The sequence below is a fragment of the Fundulus heteroclitus genome, chromosome 23 (genome assembly GCF_011125445.2).
Source record: "Fundulus heteroclitus isolate FHET01 chromosome 23, MU-UCD_Fhet_4.1, whole genome shotgun sequence".
In the NCBI taxonomy this organism is placed as follows: Eukaryota; Metazoa; Chordata; class Actinopteri; order Cyprinodontiformes; family Fundulidae; genus Fundulus; species Fundulus heteroclitus.
In genome coordinates, this window is record NC_046383.1 from 32,907,847 (window position 1) to 32,925,959 (window position 18,113).

Below are 18,113 nucleotides of genomic sequence, written 5' to 3' on the forward strand. Positions count from 1 at the left end.
CAACAGGCTAGGGTGGATAAAAAATAAGTAGGATTGTTTTAAAAATAAGGGTGTAGGAACTTCCAACTGTGAAATAATCCAAGTAGATGGCACTGGGGCTGTGATGTTTAAAATGAAGCCCCCACAAAAACTGACCAAGTTGTCCTTAAAAGTCCTCCAACTATTTGGTTGTAAGATCTATAATTTTTACAAGAACTGCATTGAGGAATCAGCTGGTGCCCATGAGCAGAGCATTATTAGCTTGATTGACCCTGACCAGATCCTGGCACTTTGGACACTCAAAACTCAAATATGTTTGTGATCAGTGAATGCGCCACACTTTGGTGCTTAAAAGGTCAGGGAAACAACTCTCTTGAGTGTGGTTGCAGTTACGCAGTGAAGACAGCTCAAAGGTTGCTCATTTCAGTATCAGTGAGGTGTTTAACAATCAAGTCAGAGGTAGGGGAGAAATGTTGGTGCTTCTAAGAAGGTAGGGCTGGACGATATTTCAATAACAATATATATTGATCGATAGACATATCGATGATAGAAAAAAAAAGGGTCAATAAAAGTTCAACAGAATAACAGTTTTCCTTCCTTTTGCCTTCTAGTCATATAGGTTAATATTACAGTTATTACATCCTCCCAACCAATTACAAACGAAGACCCAGGAACGCTCTGTGACCAAGCTCCGCCCCTTTCAAAGAGTTCAGCGAGCACACATTCTTTTTTCTTTTTTACTTGCAGTTTTAATGAAAAGTTGGTTGAATTAAGGGTTGAGTTTGAATTCGGTGTTTGTGTGTTCTGAATCTAAAAATAGGTTGCTAAGCAACAGCAAAAAATGACCAGGGTTGCACTTAAAATATGCGTTTTGAATTTGTTGACAACTATCGATATCGAACAATATGATTTTTATTTTATCAATATGCATTTTTTCTGTATCGTCCAGCCCTAGCCCCGGTACAGGTCAAGGCGTAACGGTGGGCGTCTTCTTTAGGCCTTTGCTGCTCTCCCAGTATGATAACTTTGGAACAAACCAAGCAGTAATTCATGGTATTTGCACTTAGAAGGAAAACAAAAATATGTGCTATGGTCGAATTATTTTTATTTAGCGAGAAACGGTTATTTCTATATCAATAAGAAGGTGACTGTATTTTTACAAAAGGTCTGTGTTTGAATCAGGCTGCGAGATGGGGAGAGAGAGCAAGACTTTCAACAGCTAACAGTAGGCTGCTCAGAGTACATCAAAGCTACTGTGTTAAAACTTTTACATACTCCACGAGAATCGAAAATTTTGTTCTTATAGTCGGTTGGTAAGAACATGAAAATAAAGTTAGTTTTGGCTCCGTCTATTCATACCTTCATGAGAAGCTCAGCTGCCGAAAGTCCACCCCACTATAACGCACGTCATTGAAGATTGATTAAGAGTGGACAGAGAAGAGTTGAGCACAGGAAAGGTGGTGGACGCCAACAATGGAGGCGTGCAGTGTTACAGGGATGAGACGTCCCCGAACAAACGCTGCAAGTGATCGGAAGTGGCACGTTCGACTGCTTAAACCACCACAGTTGAACTCTGCGACTAGTGTTAAGGTTGTAAAAGTGGGAAACCTTGAACCTAGTAACCAGTCCAGGCGAAATGTTATGAATATATGGTATATTCTTTTATGGACAGAATTTCTAGGCGCAGCCAAGGTGTTGAGGGGATCCGCTTTGGTGGCCTTAGGATTGCGTCTCTGCTATTCGCGGATGACGTGGTCCTATTGGCTTCATCAGGGCGTGATCTACAGCTCTCACTGGAGCGGTTCGCAGCCGAGTGCGAAGCGGCCGGGATGAAGATCAGTGCCTCCAAATCCGAGACCATGGTCTTGAACCGGAAAAGGGTAGAGTGCCTTCTCCGGGTTGGGGAGGATGTGCTGCCCCTAGTGGAGGAGTTCAAGTATCTTGGGGTCTTGTTCACGAATGAGGGGAAGATGGAGCGGGAGATCGACAGGCGGATTGGTGCAGCGTCTGCTGTGAAGCGGGCGCTGTACCGATCCGTTGTGGTGAAGAGAGAGCTGAGCCAAAAGGCCGAGCTCTCGATTTACCGGTCGATCTACGTTCCTACCCTCATCTATGGTCACGAGCTTTGGGTCGTGACCGAAAGAACGAGATCCCGGATACAAGCGGCTGAAATGAGTTTTCTCCGTAGTGTGTCTGGGCTCTCCCTTAGAGATAGGGTGAGGAGCTCAGTCATCCGGGGAGGACTCAGAGTAGAGCCGCTGCTCCTCCACGTCGAGAGGAGCCAGTTGAGGTGGCTCGGGCATCTGGTCAGGATGCCTCCTGGACGCCTCCCTGGAGAGGTGTTCCGGGCACGTCCCACCGGGAGGAGACCCAGGGGAAGACCCAGGACACGCTGGAGGGACTATGTCTCCCGGCTGGCCTGGGAACGCCTTGGGATTCCTCCTGAGGAGCTGGCCCAAGTGGCTGGGGAGAGGGACGTCTGGGCCTCCCTACTGAAGCTGCTACCCCCGCGACCCGACCCCGGATAAGCGGAAGACAACGGACGGACGGACGGACGGTATTGTCACCGGGAAAAATTTCATAGCAAAGGAATGAGTGTGCATTCTGTTTTATAAACAGGACAATGTTTTGTTCCAGGTGTTGTCAGTGTGGCTGGAGTCTCTCTGGAAACCTTCTCGTCAACTGTGTTTACTGTAAGACGTGTATTACAGAGACAGGAGGAACTTTCCAGAGGGTTTGCTGACATGCCAGGGATGGGAGGTGGGGGTGTTCATCAGAGTTACCATTATATAATCAGATCCGCTTCACAATCAGCATCTTAAAGCCAGGAGATGCCTTATCAATGCCTACAAAACGATGAAGTTCAATCATTTGTGACTCTTGGTGGTTGTAACTGCATTATTCTCATATCGTGGATGAAAACATGAGACTGCCTCAAATAAACCCGAACAGCCTTGTTGCGGCTGCTATGAGCTGTATGCACTGGGCAGATCATTTCCTGTCTGATGCCGCAGGGACACACACACACACACACAACTGGAGGGGCTTAATAACATCTCAAGGAAACAGATAGAGAACCTTGGACAGAAACAAACGCGGACATTCATGCCGCATGTTCTCCGTGATATAAAAGTATGAGGAGTGATAAGAGATGTGAGGGGAAATGAGATTATAGACGTTAACACTCAGCAGTTCAGCCATTAGACACGGCTTGTTCTAACATTCTGCAGAAAGGACCTCCTTTTTAAATGAATTGTTTATTCAAACATACAAATAAACTCCTTTATTTCTTTGTTTTGTTAAATGAAGGTAAACATTGCCATCCAACTTCTGCTTTGCACATTCTATTAAATCCCAGTCTAATTTAGCTTCTGCCTGGCTTGTGTTAGTCTTCGGGTTAGCTTCATCCAGAGAGTAGAAATCACACCTTAGAGTCAGCAGACCACATGTAAATGTTATTAAAGCACAGCATTCCATTAAATTACAGTTTTTCTCGGAACAATTGCTACCAGCCTAGTGAAAATACTGATGGGATTTACTCAACCGAGAAAATGTTGTGTATCCAAATTTCTATTCGTTTCTGAGAGCTGTGTGCGGTCATGTTCAAAAGGCTTTACGTCTCTTGAAGGATTGGTTAAGATTTTTGGGAAGTTTGGTTTTGTGATGTCCTTTTTGGAAATCGCCCATTACCTGCTGTGGAAGGATATACCCCCCTAAGCTTGTTGAAACAGTGAATAAATCCTTAAAGTGACAGAAGCTAACGAGCTAATTAGGGATTTGTTAATTAGGAGGATCAACCAAGTCTGCTGGGGTAATTGTCAAACAAGTACGAGCTGGGAAAAGCACAAGAACATGCTTTCTTCAAAGCTGCAGGAAAAGTGAAGGTAACTTTAAAAGTTTTTGGAGAAACAGACAAGTTGCAGTTTATCTGGCGGATTAATACAACCTCCAGACTCCAAAGCTACAAGAAACAAGGACACTGTTCGGCTGGAGAACAATGGGACTAAAATTAACAGTATGCTCTTTTGAATTGTTTTAAATTACTAAAGTTAGCAAAAAGACTCTCACTAACTCATTAGTTTCCACTCTTGAGTATTTATTTACCTTTCAAAATGCTTGTGAATATAAGACATCTTTCTACTAATTGCAGGAACAATTACCTTTCAGTACCTTCAAAAACCCTCAATTTAAAGATAACTAACCCCTTTAATTATAAAGAGAAAAACACAAGATGAACATTAAATGCAGCGCTAAAGCGTTTCTTAGCTTTAATGAGAATGACAGTATAGGAAAAAAGGTATTTGTACCATCCAGAAATCTGAAAATGAATATACATTTTACCATGTGTATTATACATATTGACTTTTCTTATCCTATATTAAAAACATTTTCTAGGGCAGTTTCATGAAGGTTAAAAACCAGAGTATCATACAGTACGCTATGCTAGTTCCACTGTAGCTGAATCGAAGAACTAAAATTATTAAATTTTTAGCTTTATGTACCTGTATACACAAACATGTCAGACTGACATAAGGCAAGCGGTCAACAATATATATCGGAAACCTTAGCCTATATTATTATTAAATAAATCTCATTTGAGATGCATAGTAGAATTTTTTTTAACTTGGCAGGCGTCGTCCCCCTAGTCCATACTTCCATGATACCTTCTCTATAGATATTTGTGGAACTGGCAGGGAATGGAGCAGATGTAGCTGTCTCAGCTGGACATTCATTTACCACAGTTGATTCTACCAATCAAAGTCAACAAAGCCACTGCTAACTTAAGCTCTACTTCCGATTTCATTAAATGAACGGTATTAAAAAGACTACATAAACTGTTAGGAGTGATTAGGATCCACTATGGTCTGAATTTATCCACAGTAGTTAACAGAATTTATGATCTGTTAACCAGGGCTTTATAGTTTAGTGTGTAATTGTCACTTAGCAATTAAACTAGACAATAGGAAGAGCATTTTCTTTGGTAAATCACATTAATTATGGCAGTAGAGAGAAGCTTGGGAGGGTTTCAGTCTAAAAGGCCAAATTAATGACATGCAAGACAAGTGGGAGATGCAGATCCTTAAATACCTAAAATTCACAGGGACCACCATCCTCTCCTGGCAAATCTTCAGCTTATAATGAGGCCATCAGTTCGAATTGAATTAATTGCGTTCCTCTCTTATGTGGGCCCTCTCTTCCAATCCAGGTAAAAGGAATGATCTTGTGTCTGTACCTCAGTTAAACTTAGTTCCTTCATAAAGTCTCTGGTGGTTGTGGCTGCTTTAGTTTTACATAGTGATAAAATGGATTTATCCAAAAGGGGAAAATGTAAATCACCCTCTAGAAGAATACTATGCTTAAGAAACAAAGGATGATGATAATTATAATTGTCTGTATTATTATGTGGAGATAACAAAAGCATTGCAGATACCCCATACACACATTGGAAAACAAAACAGCAATAATATCGACTCAGTTGGCTTAGTTCAAACTGAGGTGAATTTCAGACTAAGCAGAAATTCAAGCAGGCAAATCAGAACAGCTCGTGTCTTCTGGTCTGCAGGTGGACGGGGTGTTAGCTAACTCAGTTATCAGTGAGCATTTCTTGTCTCCTGGAGGAGCATGTGTACATCCCTAAGCTGTTGATGCTAGCATGCTGGTTTCTTCGTGGTTGCCTTTGGTAGTATTCTCAACGTTAGACGAGCTCTGTTCTTGACCAGAGGGTTTATTTGTAGATCTTAAGTCCATATTGCTGTGGTTCAAAATTAATTTATTCTCAGAGCCCTTAGACACAAATCTCCCTAACTTTGTCGCACCAAATGACCCCTCAGTACTTCTTCTTAATTTATTTATAAATAAAAGAAATGAAAAACTAAAGTTACAATAAAAAGTGATAAAAACAGCAGATAAAACAGGATCATATTATAACCAAAACTATGCTGTACGCCAACAGTGTGTCAGCTTCAGCTCTAGACTTAAAGGCATGATTCCCATATTTCCAGTAACGTTAAAGTAACCAAGGAAAAACGCTCTGGTCCAATATACTGAACATTTAAAATTTTTGCAGTTTCACATGGGAGGGTCATTATTATAGTATTAAGCCCCATTTACACTACCATTGTTAAACTAATCCGTGCCGAGCTCGGTTCGAGCTCGGATCAGCTTACACATCACGCCATTTCGGTTCCTCGCCTCCTAGTGACGATCTGCGGTACTGCTGCTCTCTGGGTTTGAAGGCGGCACCAAGCAAATCAAAATGGCAGTGCCTGTAACATTCAGGAAGTTATGCTTGATTATTATTTTTGATATTTTGTTGTTTGCGGAGAGTCAGGCGAAGACGGCAACTTTTGGTGAATTTACTTGACAGAGTCGGCTTTTGGGAAGTGGATAAGATAAACTAACGTCTAATAAGGATTTACAGACGCAGGAAACAATGACAGACGCTGAGGTTCATCACACTGCTAAGCAGAATCATCTCTGGAAACCGTGTGGCACAGTAAGGAAGCTAGTATTATTATGAATGTCTGAAATGTCAGCTGGCTGTAAGGAGATGACGCGGTCGGCTCATGCGCTCTTTGTTATCTGAGAACCGGGCTACTGAAAAACCGGGCCGAGCCCACCCATGGAACTGGTCTAGATTTAGCGCGGTCCGATTGTGTCTGGCTTGGTTCAGTTCAGTTTGCGTTCCATTTACACTCAATAGTTATCTCGGTTACCGAGCTCGGACTGGTCTCGGCACGGTTAAAAAGGGGTAGTGTAAACGGGGTATATGTCTCACAGGTGGGAAAAGAGACCCTGACAGAGCTAATAACAGCAGGTAAGATACTGACTGCTCAGAAATATTCAGTAGAACCCCTATTTAGGAAAATCTAAACTTTACCAAACAAAATTTATAAATGTGCCATTACTTTCGTTACTTTTGAAAAAAAAAGTAATACTTTTCAGAAAACTTTACTTTTACTGGTCTCACTAAGAAAAGCGTGGGAAATCTCTACTCTCATGGATAAAAAGACGAGAGTTCAATTCAAGATTAGGGGTCAGGGGTCAAAGTGACTGACCTGTGCCCACTTCCAAAGCTGGCTCCCAGTGGTGACATCCTCCGCTTCATCTGAGAGGATAAACAAGGAGGAGGGACGACAGAAACACAGAACCAGAGTTGGATTTGAAAAGTTATAGAAAAGTTACAGATGTGAAAAGTGAGTTAATAAGGAAGGAGAAAAAGAAGAAGAGAGAAAAACGAGAGAGAGAGAGAGAGAGAGAGAGAGACTGGGGTCAGAGAGAGGGGTTGTGGGAAAGTAGTGCGAAAGGAAAAAAAGAGAGTTTGTTTGTTAGATAAACAGAAGAATATTTGGGCAGAAAAAAGAAAGACTCAAATGAAAGACAGACTTACAGTAAACACAGACTTGCCAGCAGAACTCAACAGTGAAGCGTACAAGCAAAGTCCAGCTTGTAGATATCTAGTTTTATTTCACTGAATTTAATTAAAATAATTTCTTCTGTTAGCTAAATTAATAAAGCCTGCACTAACGAAACTCTAGGTATCCATCAGACAATGTATCGATTACAATGTGGTTAATGATGGTTTTAGAAATCCTCCATTTGACCAGTACCTACTTTCTGATTAATTTGGCAAATATTATATTAAATATGAAAACGACAGAATAATGAAATAATGATGTCTATTACTACTAACAGTTACCTTTCTAACATTCCTTATCAGCAAGCTGTGCTGCTATTTCTAGACATCGTTATTTTCCACTTTATAAGATTTCTACATGTGAAAACATTTTGATTGCATCTCTGCTTATGACAAAAAAAATATATATAATTTTCTTTGTTGCGATGTCCTTTTTTTAAATTTTTGTGTAACACTTCTGTTTAGTTGAGCAGCCAAATCTGGGAATCACCAGAAGTCTTTGCAAACTATCCTCTGTTGACAAGTCGCTTTACAGAGCTTGATAAAGTAATATCAGAACACACTTAAATCAAACCCAGATGAAACCAGACACTGATGTTGCACCAATTGGCAGAGTCCTGTGGATCACCACAAGTCTGATCCACTTGGATGCAATTTCCAAATGCCTGGCTCGTCATCCTCATCTGTTCAAACTACTATATGCAGGCACGGCCACGATAGGAAGGTCCAGTGAGTTTTACCCATCAGGAGGGAGAAAGGTTCTGTGCCCCAGGCATGAACATCTTTGAGTCCAAAGTATGAATCAACTCTATTGCGAAAGCAAAAAAACTATTGTAAATTTGTTGGGTAAAGCTGGTAAGACAATGCGAGTACCCACAGTGAAACGAGTCCTGTACTAATATGGGTCCAAAGGCCCCTCAGGGAGGAAGAAGCTGTACTCCAAAAGCAACAAAAACACTTTACAGTTTAGATGCTCTCTCAGGGTGATCGCCTATATTAAAGATTATCTGGTGGTGTAATGAAATCAAAAAACACATTTTTGCACATAATCACCGTAGTAACATTTATGGCCCCAAGCATCCGGCGAGTGGCCCTTGCAATGTTTTTGTTTTTAGTTTCACATTAAAAAAGTTTAATTATCGTGAGCAGAGCACACACCCGACTCAGTTACAGCAGTTCTGTCACTGGGAGTGGACCAAACTATTGTGAGAAGGATACCCATACAGTTTAAAGCTGACGACGCGGATGAATGAAATTATCTACTCCTCGTGGCCAATTTTAACCACTGCTAATGCAAAACCAAAGATTTCACAAGCAGGCACATGCAAAAGGGCGTAACAAACCGTGGAAAGCTGCTGACTCTGAGAACACATTTCACTCGTTTACCAACACATCGAAGCTCCTCAGCCGAGCTGCGACGCCGATCTCATGGCATACGGTGATATTAGAGCAGCGACGTTTGTTCTGTGGTAAACAGCGCTCACTTTTACATCGCCTCTCTAACACAGCCTTTTTCCAGTTTGTGTTACACCACGACCGTTTCCTGGCAGCCCTTCATAACTTGGTCCTGTTTCAGATCCTAATCCTTCAGCGGCATTAGTTTGTACGCAGAGTAAACACTCTCAAGAGCATCATTAGCTTTATTTGGAGATCCAAGAGACTGTGCATGTGAGAGCGTGCATGTGTGTGTTTGTGTGTGTGTGAGTGTGTGTGCTGCGTATTACATAAGCGTGGATTAACACACGGGGGGATTCAGAGCAGCGCAGGGTTTCCTTTTATTAGCGAGTTGTAAAAAGCTCATTAACACCTGCATTATAAACATGCACACTCTGTGCATGTAAACGTGTCTCTGTACGCCTGTGAGTTTAAATCAGAGCAGAAACGAGGAACACAAACACGTCAACACCCACACTTTCGTGCTTCAGGATCCGTCATTTCTGAATTGTCCGTCTAAGCCGGACTGAAAAAGGCCCAAATCTGGACCGACGACCTGCAGAGAGACGTCCAGACTGACGGAAATGAGTGATGGATGCGGAGGTGAACCGTCAACTTTGCTGTTCCCTGGTGACTTTAACTTGACTTTGTCTGCAGGATTTCTGTACTTATGACGTTAAGCAGATCCAGTCTTGTTCAGTCTTAATCCCTCAATGGAGCCAGTGTTACCAAACCCTGTGCACCACAGCTTTATGGTGCTGACTGTCAGCTCCAATCACTTGAGATATGCAAATGTCTGACTTTTAATGTCTGACTGAGGTTTCCCACAAGCTTATCTCCAGGTATAAAAACAAAAAAAAAAAAAAACACAATAAGTGTGGAGGATAAAACCACTTACAACCGCACCGTTTCCTTTAGCGTCTTGCAAAAGTATTCCTTCCCCTTCTTCCTGTTCATGTTTTGTTGATGTCGAAATTCAATGAATTATTTTTTGGGGGGGGATCTTATGGGACAGACCAACACAAAGTTGAGCTTAATGGTGGAATTAAAACCATTTTTCATAGTAAAATTAAAAACCATTTTAAATGAAAAAAGTATGCAATACATTTTTATTCAGCCCTCCTCAACCTGAGTCAGTACTGTCAAACTACAGAACACAGTCTAGATCATGTCGACACAACTTTAGTCTGAACCATTGGAGCTCTGGCTGAATGTTTAGGCTTGCTGTCTTGATGGAGGGTGAACCTCTGCTACAGTTTTTGGGTGTGTTGCAGCTTCCAACAGGATTTCCTCCAGGATTGCCTTGAATTCAGCTCCACCCATCCTTCAATCAGGTCTGACCAGCTTCACTTTTCTTTTAAAAAACAAAAGTATAATGCTGCCACCACCGTCCTTTGGCCTGGGTGTGGCACGTTTGGGGTGATGTGAAGCACTATAGTGTTCCGCCACTCAGTATTTGACGCGTGGGTCAAAAGGTTAAAGTAAAATTTCAGTCTCCTCTGACTAGAGCATCTGCTTCCACCGTCTTGCTGTGCCTCCCGTGGGGCTTTTCACAGACTGCACATGGCATTTCTAATGGTTTCTCTTCAACAACGGCTTTCTTCCAGCCAAATGTGGCTAAAAGCACCAACCTGAGCTAAATGGTAGATGGACTGAGCTTCTATAGCGTTTTTACGCTGGCAGCCACATTTACCCAACCGCACTCAAAGAGACACAGATTCGTTCAGAGATTTACAGATCAGTAGAAAAATTTGCAGTTAAGGACTTTGCACGCTGTTGTGTCGAGGGAGCGGGAATCACACAATTGACCACAACTTCCTGACAAGCACCACTAGCACTTTACCCTTTGAGCCACAGTCACCTAGGCTTTGAGAGCTCTATGCCTCTCCAGCTCCTCCAGAGCCACCGTCGGCCTCTCTGCTGCTTCTCTGATGCTCTCCTTGTCTAAACTGTCAGGTTAGTCAGCGGTCTCCAAACTTTTTGCCTCGGGGGGGCCAAAACATTTCAAGTTGAAAGTATTTGAGAGGTCCCACAAAATTTTGTTTCTTATATTTTTGGAGGAAAACTGGTTTAAAACGGGTCTTGTGTGTTTTCAGCAACAAGACCAGGATATGGCTCACTCGTGCATTATCTGGCAAAGTTCATTAAATGGGTGTGCCCAATGTTTTTGGTCGCATTTACTATTAAATCCAAAGCAAAAAAAAAAAAAAAAAAACATGGTCGATAGATGATAAAAACGTTGTGTTGAATCGTGCATTCGAAGATTTTAATTTGTCAGCTTCTTTTCTGAAAGGCCTCCTCGATCAGGGATAATAGCACCCAAACCTTTTTTAAATGTGTATCTAAGTGTGCATCAAAGCCATCTACAAACCAAATGTATGCCATTCTTTAATTGTGGTCGAAAATCCTTTCAAGTCGCAAATGGTTACTTTGGACATTTATTTTTTACTTTTTGCAAGATGCTGTATGTCAAACTGTTATTGAACCGGATATAATCTAATAAAGTACGAGCAATACGCCAGAAATCACTTCGGCTTGATGTCAGTCAACATCCTTAGCATAAGCTGATTTAATTAATAGAATAACTAATGAGCCCAGGATAAAGGCCTGAAAACCCCCTGAGCAGCAGATGGAACGCTGCATAAAGGGAAAATGTTATTAAATATAGCCGAAGTTTTAAACTGAAGAAAATCTGAGCCCTAGAGAAGCGCAGCATGCAGTTGTCACTTTGGCTAGTTCAGGAAGTCTCAGATAACACGATTAAAGCACATGAAGTATTTTCTATTAGCTTGAATCAGAACACAGCCTCCGGTTGTGCTGCGGTTGTACACTCTGAAAGCAGAGCCATGTGAGAGCTGTTAATGGCGAATTACCCGACGGCGTTTGTGAATGAAATTGTTGTCCGGTGGACATTCCTTGTAGGATGATCCCGTTTTCACTCTTTCCGTGTATCCTAATGCAGACAGAATCACCGCATTATCATGTGGATTCTATTCTGGAAACCTGCTTTGAAGAGATATTTTTGTAGCTCTGTAGCCAGGAAAGAACTAAAGTACACCCTTCTCTGTGCGAGACACAAGCCAAGTCTTCGGAGGAAAAACTGAGCAGAGAAAGTTGTTCCCAGTGAACGGTGAGTTTATGACAAGTCTTTCATTTTCAGCTTGTCATAAGGGATCCTGAAGGACTTCTCCAGGCAGCTAAAACAATAAGCTTAGCCCTAAAACCACCTCCAGGACAGATGCTGTAGCTGCGCACAGGTCTGTTTCATATGACGAGATAAGGAAGCATGAAGGTTACACCCAACATACCCAACGAGAAAGCTAAAGCTGGGGTAGAGCCCACAAATCTGTAGCATTGGAAACAGATTCTGACCCTTCTGTGATGATGCATGCTTAGCAGAACATGATCTACAGTCTAAATCTGCTTACACTGAACTTCCTCCATGCCAACAGCCTCTCTATCCTCAATTCAAAAGAACTAGTTACCGTAGTCAAACAGCTAGTCTTGTCCTCCAAGTTTGTCACACATTTGACAGACATAGCCTTACGAATGCTGTCTTCAGGTCCAGCTCAGCAAACGCTCGAGCCCTTTATCTGCTGCCACCAACCTTCCCCTCTCATCAGCTCCAACAGCATTCATCATCTCACGCTCTTGGCATCCATACAAACATTTAAAAATTGAAGCCAAATTTTGGCCCTGAATCTGCTTTTGGGTCCCTTTAATCCAAGTGACTGTCAGAATGTCAATAAATTAGGGCCGCTCGATACAAAAACAAGGATTTTCAATATTATTGTTCAAGATTGCAATGATGGCGTCGACTGCCATTAGCCAGTATGTACCGCGCTTTAGTTTCATTCGTCTCATGGCTCCAGTGCTTTATGCTGTCTTCCAGCAGAGGAGGCTTAAAGCAGTGCACACAAACATATTTAAAAACCAATCAAGCTAGCATGCACATGTCTGGACTTTGGGAGGAAACAGGAATACCTGGAGACAGCGGCCACCATGCAACCCCACGGAGCTATTATTTCCTCCACCGTAACCATTTCTTTTTATCAAATTTAGAAATGTAGCATCTAATAGAGCTTGATAACCTCTTGGTTCCTAGGTCTCTTACAGAGTATGCACATTTAATGTGACACAACCAGTTAGTAGTCAGGGATGATTCACCTCGGCACAATATATAGAATTGCTGTAGTCATGTACAGAGTGGTCGGACTATTATGCAATAATCAATATTACTCTTTGCACGCCACTTACATCTATAATCTGCTCATGATGCCCGCAGTTAAAATAAGAGATAGTTGATGAGATTTTATAGCATATCAACGAGCATCGTTTCTTTTTGTACATGTGTAGATATTGTGTTTGGCTTAAAAAAAAAATGTTTTAAAACATTCCAAATAAGTTGCCTCAGAAAGACTCTTTGCTTCCTCTGTAATCACAGTGGATCACAGAAGCTACGTAGTATCTCAAAGTGGAACAGAGGAAATGCTCGCTCTAAGGTTCTGCGCCCAGCTTCTTCGTAATAATTTCAGACATTTTTGGAGAATTGGAAAGACGGAAAGTAACAATCTTGTTTGTGTATAAATGTGTGTGTGTGTGTGTGTTCACCTCAAATTTTGTGGTCATGCTTAATTTCCCCCCCCCCCCATTTAAATTAATTAGCACATTTTATTTACCTACTTGCGTCGCTGATCACTTAGGTGGGTTCTGGCGTCTCAATCTGGAGGCAGGGCTTTCTCCTACTTCTATATTCCATTTCTGGTCCTGATTGTACCAAAACTATTCTTTCAATAAAAAAAAAACCTTGATTTAAAAAATTTTATAATAAAATAAAATAAACTTCCAAGGAGAGTAATTAAAATAGGAGAAGAAAAATTGAAAAGTCCTCAGATGTTTTGTGCCACATATGAGAATCGGATAGGATGCTGTAACTTTATGGAGAATATGTGTTTGTACTGCACTCAGTCATAACAGTGTTTCTGTAGATGAAAATTTCAAAGGTCCTCATATTGGTGCTGTTATTTTTTAGCATCTTATGTATTACAGCAGTACTAGTAGGGCAATATCTATCTGGGTTGCAGCTGCCGTCTTTCTCCCAGCCAGAGGAAAACACTCAGGTTGTTCAAAGACACTTGCCAGTTTTATAGATAAAAAATAACCTCATAACATGTTATCAACAATTCTCTGTTGAATAAACTACACCAAAGCCTCAGATTGTCTAGTACACCGATAGTAAAGTAGTAGCTGTTCTTTAATCCAGTTTATTTTGATGGTACGTTGTTCTTGGTTGTTTCAGGGAGGGAGATTTGTCCTTTTCTTTCACGTATCTCTTCTGGCTATTTAACAAAACGTTAAAAAGTGTGTGTCTTTGTGAAAAACAATCCTTCCCTCTCCCACTGCACTCTTGCTAGATAACGAAAAGCTTTTCCATGACTTTTGCCTGCATCAATCTCCAATTCTAACAAAGCTCAATTTGAGCCAGACGGCCATAAAAGGAGAACTATATGAAGAATGTGGTGAGATAACAGCTCCGAACCAACATTTCTGTATCTCCTCCTCATTCCTGTTGCCTCTTCTTTCATAAGTTCAGTATTATATGTTTAAACTGGACTTTCTCCCAGCCATATGTCCAGCTGTGCATTACTAACTGGGAACATTGTTTTAGAACCTTGGCATTTCCTCAGCACCAGTGGAATATGACCAAGACAGAAACTGTTCAGATAACTTTACTCTTCAATTCTCAGGAGAGTCACAATGACCTTCCAATGAAGTGAAGAGAATAAAATGCAAGGGATGTGAGAATTTGTTTCTGAAGGGAATCTCTGCACCGGAAAGCTAAAACAGTCCTTTGCTGTCCAGTTCAGCAGCATCATTGTAAGTATTAATCATCTAAATTTAAAAGAACATTTAAAATAAGGCTGGACGATATAGAAAAAAGGTATATTGATAAAATAGGAATTATATTGATCGATATTGATAATTATCAACAAATTAAAAACATATATTTGAAGTGCAGTCTTGACCATTTCATGCTGTTGCTTAGCAACCTATTTTTACATACAGAACACACAAAAACTGAATTCAAACTCAAGCCTTTATTCAACCAAGTATTTAAAAAAGAAAAAGAACGCGCGCTCTCTGAACTCTTCGAAGGGGGCGGAGCATTCCTGGGTCTGCGTTTGTGATTGGTTGGGAGAATGTAATATAAACCTACATGATAGGCTAGAATGCAAAAGGAAGGAAAACTGTTCTATTGAACTTTTTATTGACCCTTTTTTTTCTATCTATTGATCGATAAATATTGTTACTGAATTATCATCCAGCCCTAATTTGAAACGCATTACTCTTTATGTAGTAAATACATTTTTTTTTTTACAGAAGCAACCTTTAGACAGAGGTGGGAATCAGGCTTCAAGAAAGTAAAAACATCTCCTGGTTTACCTTCATCCTGTTCCCTTAACCAGGTGATTTTAGTCCCCGTCTCTGCTGTGGAGCTCCAAATGCAAATGGTTGGAATTTATCTCTGAACCTGGATTCTACACCTCTTCTTGTAGACCATATTCTAATTCATTGAGATACACCTGTATACTCACAGCCTGTGGACTTCAGAGTCACGAACCCTTGTCAGACCTGAGTCCAGCATGTGTTCGAAAGGTCAATGTAAGGTCACAGAGGACTGCTACCGAAGTGAGCAATAAAGGGAATCATCACATCAGGGAGTCAATGCACGCAGCAAACGGGCACAGAGGCGGCATGCTGAACAGCAACTGAGATAAACCTCAGATAAGCAAGAATAGAGTGGTTAGCTCCTTAGGCTAGAATTCCTGCCTGTATTAGTCTGGATTCTGGTAATCCATCACAGCAAGGTAAACCATGCAGTTCTGCAAGTAATTGCTGATGGGTCGATCACTGGTCAGTCCAGGTTCAATTATGAAAATTGCTTTCTTTTACGTTAAACTGGGAAAATTCCCACAACTGCTGTTCAAGTATGATGGAGGGCAATACGGGGGACACCTCTTCTTTAAAGACACCTGTAAAAAAGCCCCAGTCAGGAAGGGCAGCCATCGCGCTTTGAGGGAGAAGAGTTTAGAAACCAAACTGAAGCACCGACAGCATAACTTGTCCTTCGTGCAGCTCTTATCAGCTGGATTAGCTTTGTGTTAGATGTAGCTGCCAAGCTGCACTTTTTCGCCAAAAATAGGCGAAAAAGTCCTTGCGTCCCTCTCCCCCCTCTAAGTGTGCAGAAGGAATTGGGTAGACACAAAACCACAAGAAAAGAACAACAGGAAAAGCAGCGTTGCTGTTTTTCTACTATAAGCTAAAATAGAAGCATGGGGTGTAATTTAGAGGACTCTCTGGAACAGTACCAGTCCTTGTAAAGTAACGAAATACTATTATTATACCATTTGCTCCTGATTCGGTACAAAATATAGGCATTAGCCGGTATTAAACTTATTGTGGGTAAAAAAAAACACCAATAAACAGTATTAATCATAAAAAATTAAAACAAATGCATTACATTACCTAACTGCTTGTATTTAAAAAACGGAAAAGCATCAATTATACGTACTGCCAAAAGAATATGTAACCAATTGATTATCACATTTTTCAAAATCTCTCCCTTTTCTGCTTATTGCACAGAACATTATTAGTTTGTTTAGATTTTCTTTACAGTGTAACAATAGCTGTGATGGGTGGCGCTCCTTTTGTCTACCAATACAAATCATCGGAAAAGAAGATTAAAACTGCTTTTGTTGCTGCGGCTATCCCTACGCCTTAGCTAAAACTGGCCTGCCATACTGGAATCCAGGTCAGGGTTGGTAAAAAACTGCATTATAGCAGTCTAAGCCCCTGCAGACTTGTACCATGTACTTCATGTCACTGGTCACCAAGTCCATTTAGACTACCGAAAAATGTCTGTCACTGGGATGTTACTTGGAAAAACAAAGTATTTAATGCTACAGAAAACTAGAGCTAGAGCAGCTAGAGAAAACAGTGGCTGCGCTGGTGCTTTCTGATTGAAATTACATTAAACTGTAGGAACGCTAGCGTGAAAATGTTGTCGTTTTTTCTTTAAAAACCTTTGTTAACTTTGTTATAGATCCAGAGCTACTAAAAAAACCCCAAAACAAACTAAAGGTATTAAGGCTGGGATGGCTTTCCAAATGGCTCCAAGTCCCACCAGTGATTTTACTTTATGTTGAACCCATTGAACGATATTGCCCATTTCCCCTAAAAAACAACACCATGACTCTTATTTTAATGAACCACTGAGGAGTCCAGAACCTTTCAGGCTGAAATTGTGCAACTGATAGTATTTTCTTTGTACCCTTGAGAGTCGGTAGGATCTGAGAGACGACTCTTTAAAGCTCGGGGTTTCCCCCTCCTGTGGGCCGTCCTCTCCTCCGTCTATACGGCCCTCCTGACTGAAGGGAACTCTGCTCTTAGCAACAAGCCCTACATGGACTCTGGACAAAAACACTCCCATTAGTCTCTCTGGACAGTTTACATTCATTTGCAGCTGCATCACCATTCCTGCTGTACAAACCTGGTCCGCTCTGGTTACATAACGAGTCTTGGACCAAAAAAAACACAGTGAGACACTACAAAAAACTCAGAGCGCAGATTTCATTTGCGCTTTAATATTCACAGCGAGGCATTCTGCAGCATTAGTCGGCTAAACCGGACCTGAGCACCACGCCAGGAATTTCTTTACATCTTTATTAGCCTGTAAAACTTTTTACACCTGGTATTGTTGCCAGCAAATATTCATGCATCCATATCCACGTGGCTATTTGAAACACCCTCTCTAAAAAACATCTTTGTAGCAGCATGGCTCTTTCCAGGGATACCCAGTCTGCCATGTGAAAGCAAGGAATGCGGGTAGCAGGTAGAGCGATTGCAAACACGCAAAGTTAAGAACAATACGGAAACAATGATGCTCTCTGGAAATACTGTAACTTTCCCCCTGGGTGATCGGATCGCTGTAGGACCCTATTAAGTACTGGAGTAAATGCGTTTAAGACGTTCCCTTTTGACAGGAATATATCGACCAGTGAATTACAAGAGTGTCTATTGGTGAATATGATCTTTTGAAGGTATAACAGAAAGTATATATAATATATATATATATATATATATAATATATATATATATATATATCTCTATATATATATATATATATATATATATATATATATATATATATAAATTTTTTTTTTCTCTATGATCCTGCACTGAGAATTCAAGTAACCATCAAAATAATGATCAAATCCCACCG

At 41.1% G+C, this 18,113-nt stretch overlaps 1 protein-coding gene across 8 annotated transcripts in view; it reads right to left on the bottom strand.

Moving 5' to 3' along the window:
• Positions 1 to 18,113, bottom strand: part of zgc:66433 (DUF4592 domain-containing protein) — a 60,459-nt gene that overhangs the window by 26,429 nt on the left and 15,917 nt on the right. For 3 of the 8 annotated variants that reach the window (XM_036127054.1, XM_036127053.1, XM_036127055.1), the window contains exon 2: positions 7,038 to 7,087. The exons of the other annotated variants lie outside the window; for them this stretch is intronic. In XM_036127054.1, the coding sequence (XP_035982947.1) occupies positions 7,038 to 7,087 (50 nt within the window). The remainder of the gene's footprint in view (positions 1 to 7,037; positions 7,088 to 18,113) is intronic. 8 annotated transcript variants of the gene reach the window in all.